The sequence below is a fragment of the Mirounga angustirostris genome, unplaced genomic scaffold, assembly GCF_029215605.1.
Source record: "Mirounga angustirostris isolate CCGP_5_RB_7025 unplaced genomic scaffold, mMirAng1.0.hap1 SCAF_14, whole genome shotgun sequence".
NCBI classification, from domain to species: Eukaryota; Metazoa; Chordata; class Mammalia; order Carnivora; family Phocidae; genus Mirounga; species Mirounga angustirostris.
This window is the reverse complement of record NW_026991722.1, coordinates 66,888,792-66,901,793: the sequence shown is the minus strand read 5'-3', so window position 1 is coordinate 66,901,793 and position 13,002 is coordinate 66,888,792. Positions and strand designations below refer to the sequence as shown.

At 47.1% G+C, this 13,002-nt stretch overlaps 2 protein-coding genes across 2 annotated transcripts in view; both read right to left on the bottom strand.

Moving 5' to 3' along the window:
- Positions 1-224: 224 nt before the first annotated feature.
- Positions 225-7,764, bottom strand: LOC123853189 (zinc finger protein 300-like). Its single transcript, XM_054510594.2, has 4 exons — positions 7,626-7,764; positions 3,748-3,874; positions 3,383-3,475; positions 225-2,330 (listed from the first exon to the last, which is right to left on the bottom strand). Exons 1-4 carry the CDS (start codon positions 7,638-7,640, stop codon positions 1,267-1,269), a joined length of 1,299 nt encoding a protein of 432 aa, XP_054366569.1. The 5' UTR covers positions 7,641-7,764; the 3' UTR covers positions 225-1,266.
- LOC123853188 (zinc finger protein 605) overlaps positions 7,701-13,002 on the bottom strand; it is a 26,957-nt gene continuing 21,655 nt past the window's right edge. Inside the window, exon 5 of the mRNA XM_064578114.1 lies at positions 7,701-7,835. Within this exon, the coding sequence (XP_064434184.1) occupies positions 7,735-7,835 (101 nt within the window). The 3' untranslated portion in view covers positions 7,701-7,734. The remainder of the gene's footprint in view (positions 7,836-13,002) is intronic.

The following is a 13,002-nucleotide window of genomic DNA, read 5'->3' as shown; positions in this document are numbered from 1 at the left end:
CTCGATGCGGGGCTCGATGCGGGGCTCGATGCGGGGCTCGATCCCAGGACCCTGGGACCATGACCTGAGCCGAAGGCAGACGCTTAACGACTGAGCCACCCAGGCGCCCTGCATGTAACCTTACAGAACTATGTTTTGTTTTTTTAAATAGAGTTTCTCCTAATTATTTGCAAAGTACTTTAGGAAAACATTAAAAGATTGACACAGAGAACAGTATTACATGATGTCTTAACATATTAACCTAAAATATAGTTTCTTGGCTCTATTATATTCAACCTATGTACAACTAATCTATACAGAAATCCCACTGAAAACATAATAGGAGGATATGCTTTGTGGGTCTTTTATTTTTACGAACCCCATTTCTCATATATTTAGATGATGAGCGATGCAATTCAGGGCTTTTCTGTTGCTCACTCAGTTATATGTTAATGTGTATTCTTGCCTTTGCATGTCTAGTATGAACAACAGTTCTGTATATAAACTGGTGACGCAGAGGAGGCAGAAGACTTTATTGAAAAAGTCCAGCTTCTATTACTGAAGACAGAGCAGGTAAGAGCTCTCAAACTCATTTACATGTGCCAAAAATATCTGGCAATATATCTTAGCGTGTTTGTTAAATAATAAATTACATCATTTGGTCCAGCTTATCTTCTACCGTTATGGTACAAACAAACGTACCCATCGTGTAGCACTCTTGACAGACGCTGGGTCATAAACATGACATACACCATGTTCACAGATTAATTTCACATGTGCTATGAAAATATATAAATTTATAACATGTAGGCATATTCAGGAATATAAGCCCTATATTCCTCTGAAGCGACAGACTTTTTACTTGGCTGTCATCATTACTAACATATATATACATACAGATACGTATATATCTTTAAGGTTTCATATGCTTATCATTTAAAACTGAATAATCTTTTCTTTGAAAGATGGAATACCAGAGTTGGAAATTGATTTTTAACGTTTCTATTGACAAAGTTTTTCTATATTCTTTTAAATCATTATTTTTGTCCTCAATATGAATAATTTGATTTACAACGAGACCAGACGATTTGCTGAGTGCTTTTCTCTACAGTCTTTGCTGCGTTCACTGCACACATAGGCCCACTCTCCCGTTTGGCATTCTGATGTTTAAGGAAGTAGAACTTCCTGCCAATGACTTTCCTATACTCACGGCCTTCAGAGAATTTCTATAAATGCGTTTTAGGATGTAGAGAGAAGTGCGATTATTTTCTTCAAAGTTTCTCACATTCACTCTGTTTCTAGGGTTTCTGTTCTATGAGTTCTCTGATGTATGATGAGGTGTGACTTCTGGGAGAAGGCTTTCCCGCATTCGCCACACCCATAGGGCTTCTCTCCTGTGTGAGTCCGCTGGTGTATGATGAGCTGTGACTTCCAAATAAAGGCTTTTGTACACTCATTGCATCCATAGGGCTTTTCTCCTGAATGAGTTTTCTGATGTCTAATGAGCAGTGACTTCCCACTGAAGGCTTTCCCACACTCACTGCATCCATAGGGTTTCTCTCCTGAATGAATTCTCTGATGCTTATTGAGACTTGACTTCTCTCTGAAGGCTTTGCCACATTCGCTGCATTTGTTGGGCTTTTCATCTATATGGGTTCTCTTATGAGTAATAAGTTGTGATTTCCCGCTGAAGGCTTTCCCACATTCACCACACGCATAGGGTTTCTCTCCCGTGTGACTTCGCTGATGAATGATGAGCTGTGATGTCTGAGAGAACACTTTCCCACAGTCGCTGCATTCATACGGTTTCTCTCCCGTGTGAGTTCTCTGATGTGTGATGAGGTGTGACTTTCTAGAGAAGGCCTTCCCACACTCACATCCATAAAGTTTTTCTCCCGTGTGAACTGTCTGATGTGTAACAAGGTGTGACTTCTGGGAAAAGGCTTTGCCACATCCACTGCATTTGAATGGTTTCTCTCCTGTGTGTGTTCTCTGATGGACAATGAGTCGTGACTTCTTGCTGATGACTTTTCCACATTCATTACATTCATAGTATTTTAATCCAACATGAGTTTTTTCATGTTCAGTACGGAGACAGGATTTCTCATATCCATTGACCTTACCAGCTTGCTTTCTTCCACAGTTTCCAGTCTGAGTAAATAAATCTAACGAGCATTTCAAATGTTTTCCATTTGAGACACGCTTACTGGGCTTTTGCTTTAAAGGTGCCAGGTTCATGCCAGACTGAAATATTTTTCCACTTGCATTCATTTCACGGACTTGTTCCAATTTTTTAATCCTGTCTTGAATTTCTTGGTGCCATGCTTTGTAATCATCAACTTTCCGGTATTCTAGAAAAGAGAACAATAAAACACATTTTGTGAATTCTTCAGTAACTGTGAACCAGATGAACTAGAACTGTATAAATAATCACGCACATCGGTACATGTTTGGGAATTAAAATTAAATAAAGTGCGTTCATGAATACTGAGGTAGAAAACCAATAATAGATGAGAAGAAAAAAAAACACATTGACTAAATAGGTTGTTAGAAGCAATGATATAATAATCTGTCCCAGGCAAAGGGTTTCATTTGTACACACACTCAACTCTAAGACAAGGCAATAAAAAATTGCACTAGAAGGCAGGGAATGACGACACCAAAGTTATTCCTTTGGTTATGGGAACAGAAAGAGTAAACTATCATAAAAGAAATCAAGGAGCGAATAGAGGAAATGACTGTGGGTATACAATAGTAATCTGAGGCATTTACCAGTCAAAAGGGAAAGAAAATATGTGGGAATTAGAACAGTGAGAGGGAAAAAAATGACAATGACTCCTGTGTCCAAGAGAAAAGAAAAGGGACCTATCAGCAGGATAAGGTTTGTGATGTGGAGAGGAAAATGAATGTACAAGGTCTGACATGAGAAAGAGGGGTTGAGCTCCTTGGTACAGACCAGAGAAGCATAGTTCACTCTAAAATCAAAGAAGGACAGATTATCCTCACATGGATAAGTGATAGATATCTGTGTATCTGAGAAGCTTATCTCAATGGTTCTTTTTTTTTTAAAGATTTATTTTTTATTTATTTGACAGAGAGAGAGAGACAGCAAGAGAGGCAACACAAGCAGGGGGAGTGGGAGAGGGAGAAGCAGGCTTCCCGCTGAGCAGGGAGCCTGATGCGGGGCTCAATCCCAGGACCCCGGGATCAGGACCTGAGCTGAAGGCAGACGCTTAATGACTGAGCCACCCAGGTGTCCCCATCTCAATGGTTCTGAGTCACTTCCAAAGGTTTAGTGACTTTGAGAATTCTCTCAACAACATTGTGAAGGTGCCCACCCTTCACGGTCTTCACTGTTCGCTGCAAAGGGCATTCCAATCCCCCTGACTCCCAGGTGACTCACCTGAAAAGCTCTCACTGGGGATGTCTTCACTGATTACCCATGGCTTCTCCTGCTCCAGTCTGAAGATCACATCTGGTCTGATAAGTTGAAACCCTGTGTATGGAAAATCACACAGGACTTGAGCCCAATTTCTTGGGCTTTAGGCTTCTAAAGAATAAACAAATGCTTAGCTTCAGAGGCTGTGAATGAGGCCTTTCATTTGGGATGCACATGGACAAACACTCTGAAGACAAAGAAGGGCTAAGAATTTTTGAATTCTTAAACTAAAGCCCTAAGTCATTACACACTTCACAGGTCCCATTTTTCAGTAAACGAATAGGACAAGACAGCTGACTGGGCCGAGTCCACACAGGATGTGTCCTTACCTAGTGACACAAGGCTGCTCAAGTTCTCCAACATCACATTTCTGTACAGAGTCTTCTGAGCAGAGTCCAGCAGCTGCCATTCCTCCCGCGTGAAGTCCACAGCCACATCCTCAAACGACAATGATCCCTGAAAGAGCACACTCCTGGTAACTCTGAACCAACGGGTTTTGGATAATGAAAGAAAGATGTAAGGGCCCCGGGGTACGAGCCACCAGCAGTCTTCAGAATAGCTCTTCTCCTTCTGTCTGCTAACCTCAGTTGTACGAGGGGTGCAAATACCGCCCCGTTCCCAGTAACAAATCACAACCGTTCCCTTTGTCCTTCTGTCTCTCTTACATCTAGAGTTAGTCCTGTGATTGTGGGCTGGCAGCGGGATCTAGGAAGTGTGCAAGGGCCATCTGGGGGAAGCTGCTGCTTCTTTGATAAAAGAGAGAGATACTGAGAGTACCCTCTGCTCTCTCTACTGTTCTCCCTTTTATTATTATTTTTTAAAGATTTATCTATTTATTTGACAGAGAGAGACACAGCGAGAGAAGGAACACAAGCAGGGGGAGTGGGGTAGGGAGAAGCAGGCTTCCTGCTGAGCAGGGAACCCGATGTGGGGCTCGATCCCAGGACCCTGGGATCACGACCTGAGCCGAAGGCAGACGCTTAACGACTGAGCCACCCAGGCGCCCTAAAGATTTTACTTATTTATTTGACAGAGAGAGACACAGCGAGAGAAGGAACACAAGCAGGGGGAATGGGGGAGGGAGAAGCAGGCTTCCCGGGGATCAGGGAGCCCGATGCGGGGCTCGATCCCAGGACCCTGGGATCATGACCCGAGCCGAAGGCAGACGCTCAACAACTGAGCCACCCAGGCGCCCCTATTTTTTATTATTTTTAAAAAGATTTATTTATTTATTTTTGAGAGAGCGAGCAGGGGGAGGAGCAGAGGGAGAGCGAGAGAGACTGTTAAGCAGATTCTGACTGAGTGCGAATCCTGATGTGGGGCCTGATCCATGACCCTGAGATCGTGACCTGAGCGAAACTAAAAGCTGGACAGTCAACCAGCTGGGCCACCCAGGTGTCCCCCTCCCTGCTTTTAAAGCAGACGTGTACTCGAAGCTGCAGTAGCCACCTTGAGCCATGAGGCAACATGTGTGGGGCAGAAAACCAACTTGTGAAGTATGGCAGAACAGACCCCTGGAAAGACCCGGAGCCCTTCACGGCACCCCTCAAGAGCTGTGCTAGCCCAGGACTGTCTACTCCAGGTGTCCTGCAGGAGAAACTTCAAGGCCTTATCATTAGAGCTACTATCTGTAAGTGAAGTCATCCCCAAGGGATACATTTATTTGACATTCTTTTTTTTTTTTTTAAGATTTTATTTATTTATTTGAGAGAGAGAAAGAAAGAGAAGGAGAGAGCATGGGGGTGCACAGGGAGAAGCAGATTCCCCGCTGAGCAGGGAGCCCAACGTGGGGCTCAAACCCAGGACCCTGAGATCATGACCTGAGCTGAAGGTGGATGCTTCACTGACTGAGCCACCCAGGTGCCCCCAAAAGAATGATTTCAAGCCAAACACAAGATCTGGATTTTACATTCTATATAAGGTTATCATCCTTAGAAAAATTGTATTTTTGATTTTGAAACAGATATCTTAATGTAAACAACACTTGAGTCTCAGCCCCTTATCTTCAACCATCACATTGAAACATTAGATGGAATCATTAAATGAGCTGTTATTAAAACTTTAATGGAGGGGTGCCTGGGTGGCTCAGTCGTTAAGCGTCTGCCTTCGGCTCGGGTCATGATCCCAGGGTCCTGGGATCGAGCCCCGCATCGGGCTCCCTGCTCAGTGGGGAGCCTGCTTCTCCCTCCCCCACTCACCCTGCTTGTGTTCCCTCTCTCGCTGTGTTTCTGTCAAATAAATAAATAAATCTTTAAAAAAAAAAAAAAAACCTGAATGGAAAAAAAGCTCGATATACTTGCCAGACAGCAGAATGTATCTCCTGAAAGAAGACGTTTGCAGTGTGAATTACCACACTGATGGAACTCCGCAAGAATAAAGATGAAAAGAAAAGAAGTCAAACATATTAAAGAAAAGTTTTTAAACTCAGAGGATAGATCCAAAAACCCATCAAGTATTCCAGAGCTAGAGAGAATGGATAATAAAGGGGAGGAAATAATCAGTGAAATAAAACAAGAAAGTTCCCCAAAGTTGGAGGCACACAAGAGCCTTCCAACTGAAAACAATAAAGAATGTGAATAAAAATTTTATACCCAGACACATCAATGTGGGTACAGAGGGATATGCAAATGAAAATCACAAGGGTGATTTCACACCCCCTGGAACGGCCACAATCAGACGATAACAGTGTTGGTGAGGAGTGGAGAAGTCGAGGCCCTTACATATGGCTGGTGGGACAGTAAAATGAAGCAGCCACTTTAAAACAAGTTTATCAGAGGAGCGTCTGGGTGGCTCAGTCGGTAAGCACCCAACTTTTGATTTCAGCTCAGGTTATGATCTCACAGTTGTGGGATCGAGCCCCATGTCAGGCTCTGTCCTTAACGGAGAATCTGCTTCAGATTCTCTCCCTCCCTCTGCCTCTGCTCGCTTGCACACTCTCTCTCTCTCTCTAAAATAAATAAGTAAATCTTAAAAAAAAAAAAACTTAAAAAAAAGTTTATCAGGGGGCGCCCGGGTGGCTCAGTCGTTAAGCGTCTGCCTTCGGCTCAGGTCGTGATCCCAGGGTCCTGGGATCGAGCCCCGCATCGGGCTCCCTGCTCAGCGGGAAGCCTGCTTCTCCCTCTCCCACTCCCCCTGCTTGTGTTTCCTCTCTCGCTGTGTCTCTCACTGTCAAATAAATAAATCTTTAAAAAAAAAAAAAAAGTTTATCAGTTCTTCAAAATGTTAAATATAGTTACCACAGGAACCAGCAATTCCATTCCTAGGTATGTACCAAGAGAATAGAGAACATAAACACAAATGTTCGTAGTAGCATCATCCATAATAGCCAAAATGTGGAAATGTCTAGCAAATGAGGAACTGATGAACAAAATGTGCTACAGTCACATGACAGAATATTATTCCACAACAAAAGACAATAAAGTATTACATCATGCCACATCTTGAAAGTAGGCTGCATGAAAGAAGCCAGTGACAAGAGACCCTGTAGTGTGTGATCCTGTTGATACGAAATGGGTAGAGTGGGCAAATGCAGAGAAACAGCAAGCATATTGTGGTGGCCTGGAGCTGGGGCGGGGAGAAACGGGGAATACCTGCTAAGGAGACGGGGTTTCCTTTTGGGAGGATGAAAATATTCTTTTTATTTTTATTTTTTAAGATTTTATTTAGTTATTTGACAGCAAGAGAGGGAACACAAGCAGGGGGAGCAGAGAAGGAGAAGCAGGCTCCCCACTGAGCAGGGAGCCCAATGCGGGGCTCGATCCCAGGACCCCCGGGATCATGACCCGAGCCAAAGGCAGACGCTTAACCGACTGAGCCACCCAGGTGCTCTCTGGAGGATGAAAATATTCTAAATTTAGATTGTGGCTGAATAATTAGACAGTTGCAGAAGCCTCTAAACTTACTAAAAAAAAAAAAACCTGGGGCGCCTGGGTGGCTCAGTCGTTGAGCATCTGCCTTCGGCTCAGGTCATTATCCCAGGGTCCTGGGATCGAGCCCCGCATCGGGCTCTTTGCTCGGCCAGGAGCCTGCTTCTCCCTCTCCCACTCCCCCTGCTTGTGTTCCCTCTCTAGCTGTCTCTCTCTCTCTCTGTCAAATAAATAAAATAAAATCTTTAAAAAAAAAAAACAAACCAAAAAACAGTAAATTGTTCACTTTAAAGGGGTGAATTGTATGGAACTACAATTGAGGAAATAAAAGAATTACTCACCTGGGACTTGGTCATTTTCTGCTATTCTTGGGAAATGCCCAGTAACTGTAGGCTCTGCTCTGTGCTGGTGGACTCTGCGTATCTTCTGGAGTCTATCTTAATGCTCAAATCAAAGGTCTCTGGTCAAGATTCTCTTCACCAAGGATCCTTGGTCCTGAGACTTCTTCTTTATCTCAAATAAGCCAATTAATTCATGGAAACTGGAATCTGCTGAATCAGTTAACAAATTCTCTTTAGTTGATGCAAATATCCCTTTCTTGCTGGAAACTCACCTGCATTTAAAGCTCAGTGGGGGGCGCCTGGGTGGCTCAGATGGTTAAGCATCTGCCTTGGGCTCAGGTCATGATCTCCAGGTCCTGGAATTGAGCCCCACACCGGGCTCCCTGCTCAGCGGGGAGTCTGCTTCTCCCTCTCCCTCTCCCCCTGCTCATGCTCTCTCTCTCACTCTGTATCTATCTCAGATGAATAAATTAAAAAAATTTTTCTTTAAAAAAAAAAAAAAAGCTCAGTGGGTTTTCTATAGACTCTAAACAGACCTAACAAGGACTCAAAATAATGGGGTATGCAGAAGGAACCCCACAGCATTAATAGCAGCATTTCATCAAGCACTCATTCTCTCTCAAAGTGGGGAAGGGAAAGAGAGACCGTGTGTGTGTGCAAAATATACAGCCAACAGACAATAAGAACAACAATTTCATTTTTAAATAAAAGCATAAATAAAAGAGGAAAATGAATCCAGCAGTTGATGAAATGAATAATTCAGCAGAGCTTCTCCTCAAAATACAGTAAGTAGTTCATTTTAAGCTCATAATGTTTTTGAGAGTTCTAAATTAGTTAATACATGTAAATACCGTAGAACTATGACAGGCACATAAACATTTAGCAAACGCTAGTTAGTGCTCTTCTTACCACATGACGTGATTATAGAAAATACATATCAATAACAATTATTATCAATAATCCCACTACTTCAAAGGTACGTCTCTCATAGGGTGGGAGAAACCATGCTGATATTATAAAAATGTGATCTAAAGTCTTCTTAAATTTTTAAGCTGTACAGTTTATGCTATATGGTAAACCCACAAATACAACCACAGACCTGTGATTATATCATATAGGTCACCCATTCAGCTCTCAACCAATACCCAATATCCTGGCATCCCTAGTCTTCAGTCACTGACCCCCAAGGCCACGCAGTCATTAGCCTCAAAGACCTCCCCTCAATCCCACAGCCCTTCACAACCTACCCCACCAATCACACTCCCAGCAAGCTGTGAGTCCCATCACTCAGACACAGCTGGCCCATCACTAACTCCCACAACCCTGTCACACCAAGAACTCCCTCACTCACGCTCACACTTATTAACCCACAGGCTTCCTGATGACTAGTCGGATTCTCCCCACAAACTGCCTCCCCAGTTGTCTAAACCTACTCTGTCCCCAGTCAGCCCCACGGACCCCCAGTTTCAGCCAAATGTCAACCAATCTCTGGCCTCCACCCCAAGCTACCAAATCATTCACCCCGTAGCTCCCCAGTCACTATTCTCTCTTTTTAAAAAGCAAGCTCTACGCCAAACGTGGGGCTCGAACTCAGGACTCTAAGATCAAGAGTCCCAGCTCTACCGACTGAGCCGGCCAGGCGCCCAAGGACTCTGCAACGATCGACGCTCGGGCCTCCCCAGTCACTCTATCACCCCCAGTAGTCCCCAGTTCCTCGCCCACCAGGCCCCCTAGCCCTGATCTCTGATTCCCCAGTCACTGATTAAACGGTCGTCCTACACTCACTTCCCCACGAGCCTACGGTTCGTGACAACACACAGCACCTCCCAGACCCCCACTGGCCTCCGAGCCACTCATCCCCAAGGCTCGCTAACAAGTTGATGAGAAAAATCCTCCCCCAGGAACGTCCCCCACTCGCAGAGCTCTCGCAGGCCCAGCAAACCGCAGGTCGGTCACCCCGCAGACACTCAACGCCGTGGTCCCTCCAGGCGGCGAATCCACCTGCCCTTCAGCAGCCCCACCGGGCACCCAATTTCTGCCCTTCACGGCTGCCCGACCACTGCAGGCACCCCAAGTCCAGACCTCTGACGTCCCCACTCCTGGCGCCTTCAGGCCCCCGATGCAGACCCCCGGACGCCGCCCTAACAGGCGCACGACCCCTCACCGCGGCTGCGCTCACGGCGGACCCACTCGGCCGTCCCGGCTCTTCCGCAGCCGTCAGCCCGACAGGCCCCGGATCCTCACGTGACCCCAGCCACCGAGCCCGCAGGCCCCTCGGCAGCCCCCGCACTGGCCGGCTCCGGCGGCCACGCGCCAAACAGCAAGACGCGCTGCGCGCTGCGTCCAGCGGCCCCTCCCGGGAGGCCCAGCCCCCGGTCCCCGGAGTCCTCCGCCGCCCCTCGGCCGCCCCCACGACCTCGCATTTCCGATCGCGACGGACCGCCCCAGGCCGCACTGGGCCCGCACGCTGCCCCCACCGCGGCAGGCGCGCCGGGGTCACCGCGGGCCCGCGGAGACAGCGAGGCCGCCCCCGCCCCGCCCCCGCCCGCTCCCGCTGGGGCCCCGGCGCCGAGACGCTCCCGGCGAGCGCGGAAGTGGGCGCGCACAACTACATTTCCCGGAGTGCCGCTCGCCCCAGAACTACATCTCCCAGAGGGCTCTGCGGCGGGTCTCGCCCGGGCTCCGTTGGCTTTTCGAGAGGCCGGGGGTGCGCGCGGCGTAACGACTGCTCGAGTTCCTTCCATCGGAAGACCTCCCAACAGGGCAGAAGCATGCAGTTGAACGCCATACTCACGTGTCAATCAAAGCGGGGGTCTGCGCCGGGGCGGAGGGCATTAAGACAGGAACGGGGGGCACCGCCCAGCTCAGTGGGTGAGCCTGCCCCCCGTGTCTCTGGGTTGTGGATTCAGGCCCCATGCTGGGTGTAGAGATACTTAAAATCATAAAAAGAAAAGGGCAGGAAAGGCATCCCCGGACAAGGGTGGGGGGGGGCCAGGCCCCCCATCTGCAGGGCCGGACACTGCCCATCCGCTTGGTGGGGATCCCGAGGGGGTCATCGGATGCAGAAGGTGCAGGGTGCGTGTGAGCACACCTCACGCAGCGCGCCCCCCCCCCCTTTCCTCACAAGTGTGCGCGTGGTGTAGGTACACGGTCAGGATCCCACTCCTCGAAGCTTCAAGGGATTGCGTGTAAGAAAGCGGGCCGTTTCTCCTCTGCACGGACCAGACGCCACCGGGCGAGCCAGGGGCCAGGCAGAGCGTTGACTCTCAACACCGCCAACAACGGAATCGAGCACTGCTTTTCTCTTCACGTTTCAGGCGTGTGTGGATGATAAACGCGTTGGAAACTGGCAGAGTTCAGATCCGGTTTGGGATACCCAGCCGAATGGAAGCTAGAGTTCCCCGTTACCAATGATCACACTCGCACGTACTAATTCGTTGAACAGTTTACTCAGTAAACATAGAGGAACAGAGGCCTTCTTTTCAAACAGCGGAGAGAAGTGTGGGCACTAGTGTGAGCACTGCCTCCCTAGGCGCCCTTGCTCTCCAGGTGCACCAGTCAGTGGAAACAGGCCAGCAGTGGGCAGGCACAAAAGGGCCGGCAGCCCGACCCTTCTCATTAGCCGTCTGCCCCAGCCTTGTACGCGCAGCGCTGCTGGCCCAGAGCTCAGGGCTCGGCACGTGACACATTCTGCTCTGTGCAAACATACACCAGAGAGTAAGTATATGTAACTCGCTCGTGTGCCTCGGGCTGCCGTGATCACTACCATTCTGATGGCTACGGTGGTAGCAAGTCCATGGTTCAAATGCTCCTCTAACATGCCCACTCTCTTAACACACACTAGATCTGCTTCCCCATCTTCTTGTGACTCTGAGCTTGATGTGTTAATAAATTTTAATGATAGGAATGAGAGTGATGCTTTAAATGAGAACCTCAAATTACAAATGTCACTTCGCTTGCGTTCTCCCTTCATCCTACCAGTGACTCTTCTATAGCTACACTCTCTTTGTTGGGCATTTCTAATGATGTAGGTGTTGTAAAATACCTAAGGATAATGATTTAAGTGTTCAATAAAGTTGGTGTTCCCTGCTTTACTTAATCTTAGAATTCTGAAAGTAACAGCCTCTATGACAAGATGTCCAGATTACCTGGATTCAATGAGTAATGACTGATCTAAATTGCGAAGACCCCACAAAGGAAATAAACAATGATCAGATAAGCATCACCTGCTCCACAGATGGGGAACCCTGTAGCACAGTTACTTGTCATCCTTGTGAGCTGGTCATGAGATGTTACATTGCCTGCTTCTAAGCTGCAGACAGACATCATGAGATAAAGTTTTCTAAGCTGAGAGTGAGCACGGCCTTTCCCTTCACTTTGTGACAAATACAGGGGGCCGGGGGATGGTTGTGCTGGTGCAAAGCATTTTGCTATCACACAGAGCACACAGTCCTATTACAGAGAAACCATTACAGGTAACAGTGCTGTATTCCAATTACGTCCCTGCCTCGAAACACTGATTTCATTGGCTAGCTAATTCGCTAAAGACAGGACCAGAGAAAAACACAAGTTTACTGGCACAGACTATATTGAGAATGGTATCTTTCGAGGTTATACAAAATGGAAGACCTACATGAAAAGCTTCTTCAAAATGCATACTGAAATGCAAAAGCACCTGGAGAGAAAATGCAACTGTGTGGCCTGATGGCAATTACTTCCCTTCAAAAGCCATCCGGGTACCAAGAGAAAAGGACCAGGTGAGACAGGGTAAAGAAAGGTAAACTTCCGGGGCGCCTGGGTGGCTCAGTCGTTAAGCGTCTGCCTTTGGCTCAGGTCATGATCCCAGGGTCCTGGGATCGAGCCCCGCATCGGGCTCCCTGCTCCACGGGAAGCCTGCTTCTCCCTCTCCCATTCCCCCTGCTTGTGTTCCCTCTCTCGCTGTGTCTCTCTCTGTCAAATAAATAAATAAAATCTTAAAAAAGAAAGAAAAGAAAAGAAAGGTAAACTTCCTAAGAGGTATCTGACAAATGACAGCAGATGGGGCTGCTGTGTTGGGGTTCGCTGGTAGTCTACTTCAACCTGACCACCTCTAACTTCACCAGACGGTATGCTGTTGGTGATGGGCACTGGTGTGGAGCCTTTAGAGAGACTCTGTGGCAGTTCTGACTACAGATATGGAAATCTTGTCCACAGGTTACAGAGTACATGGATCATATAGAAAAGCAGCAGAGTATGGAATGAGGGTATGCACAGCAGTGTTTCTAAAGGACATACTGGGACCTATGAGGCATCATTCCTTTCTCCCTCACTCAGGACCTGGTTATCTTTTTTCTTGTCCATACATATTGAACATAAATGCCAATGTGTTTTTGTAAAT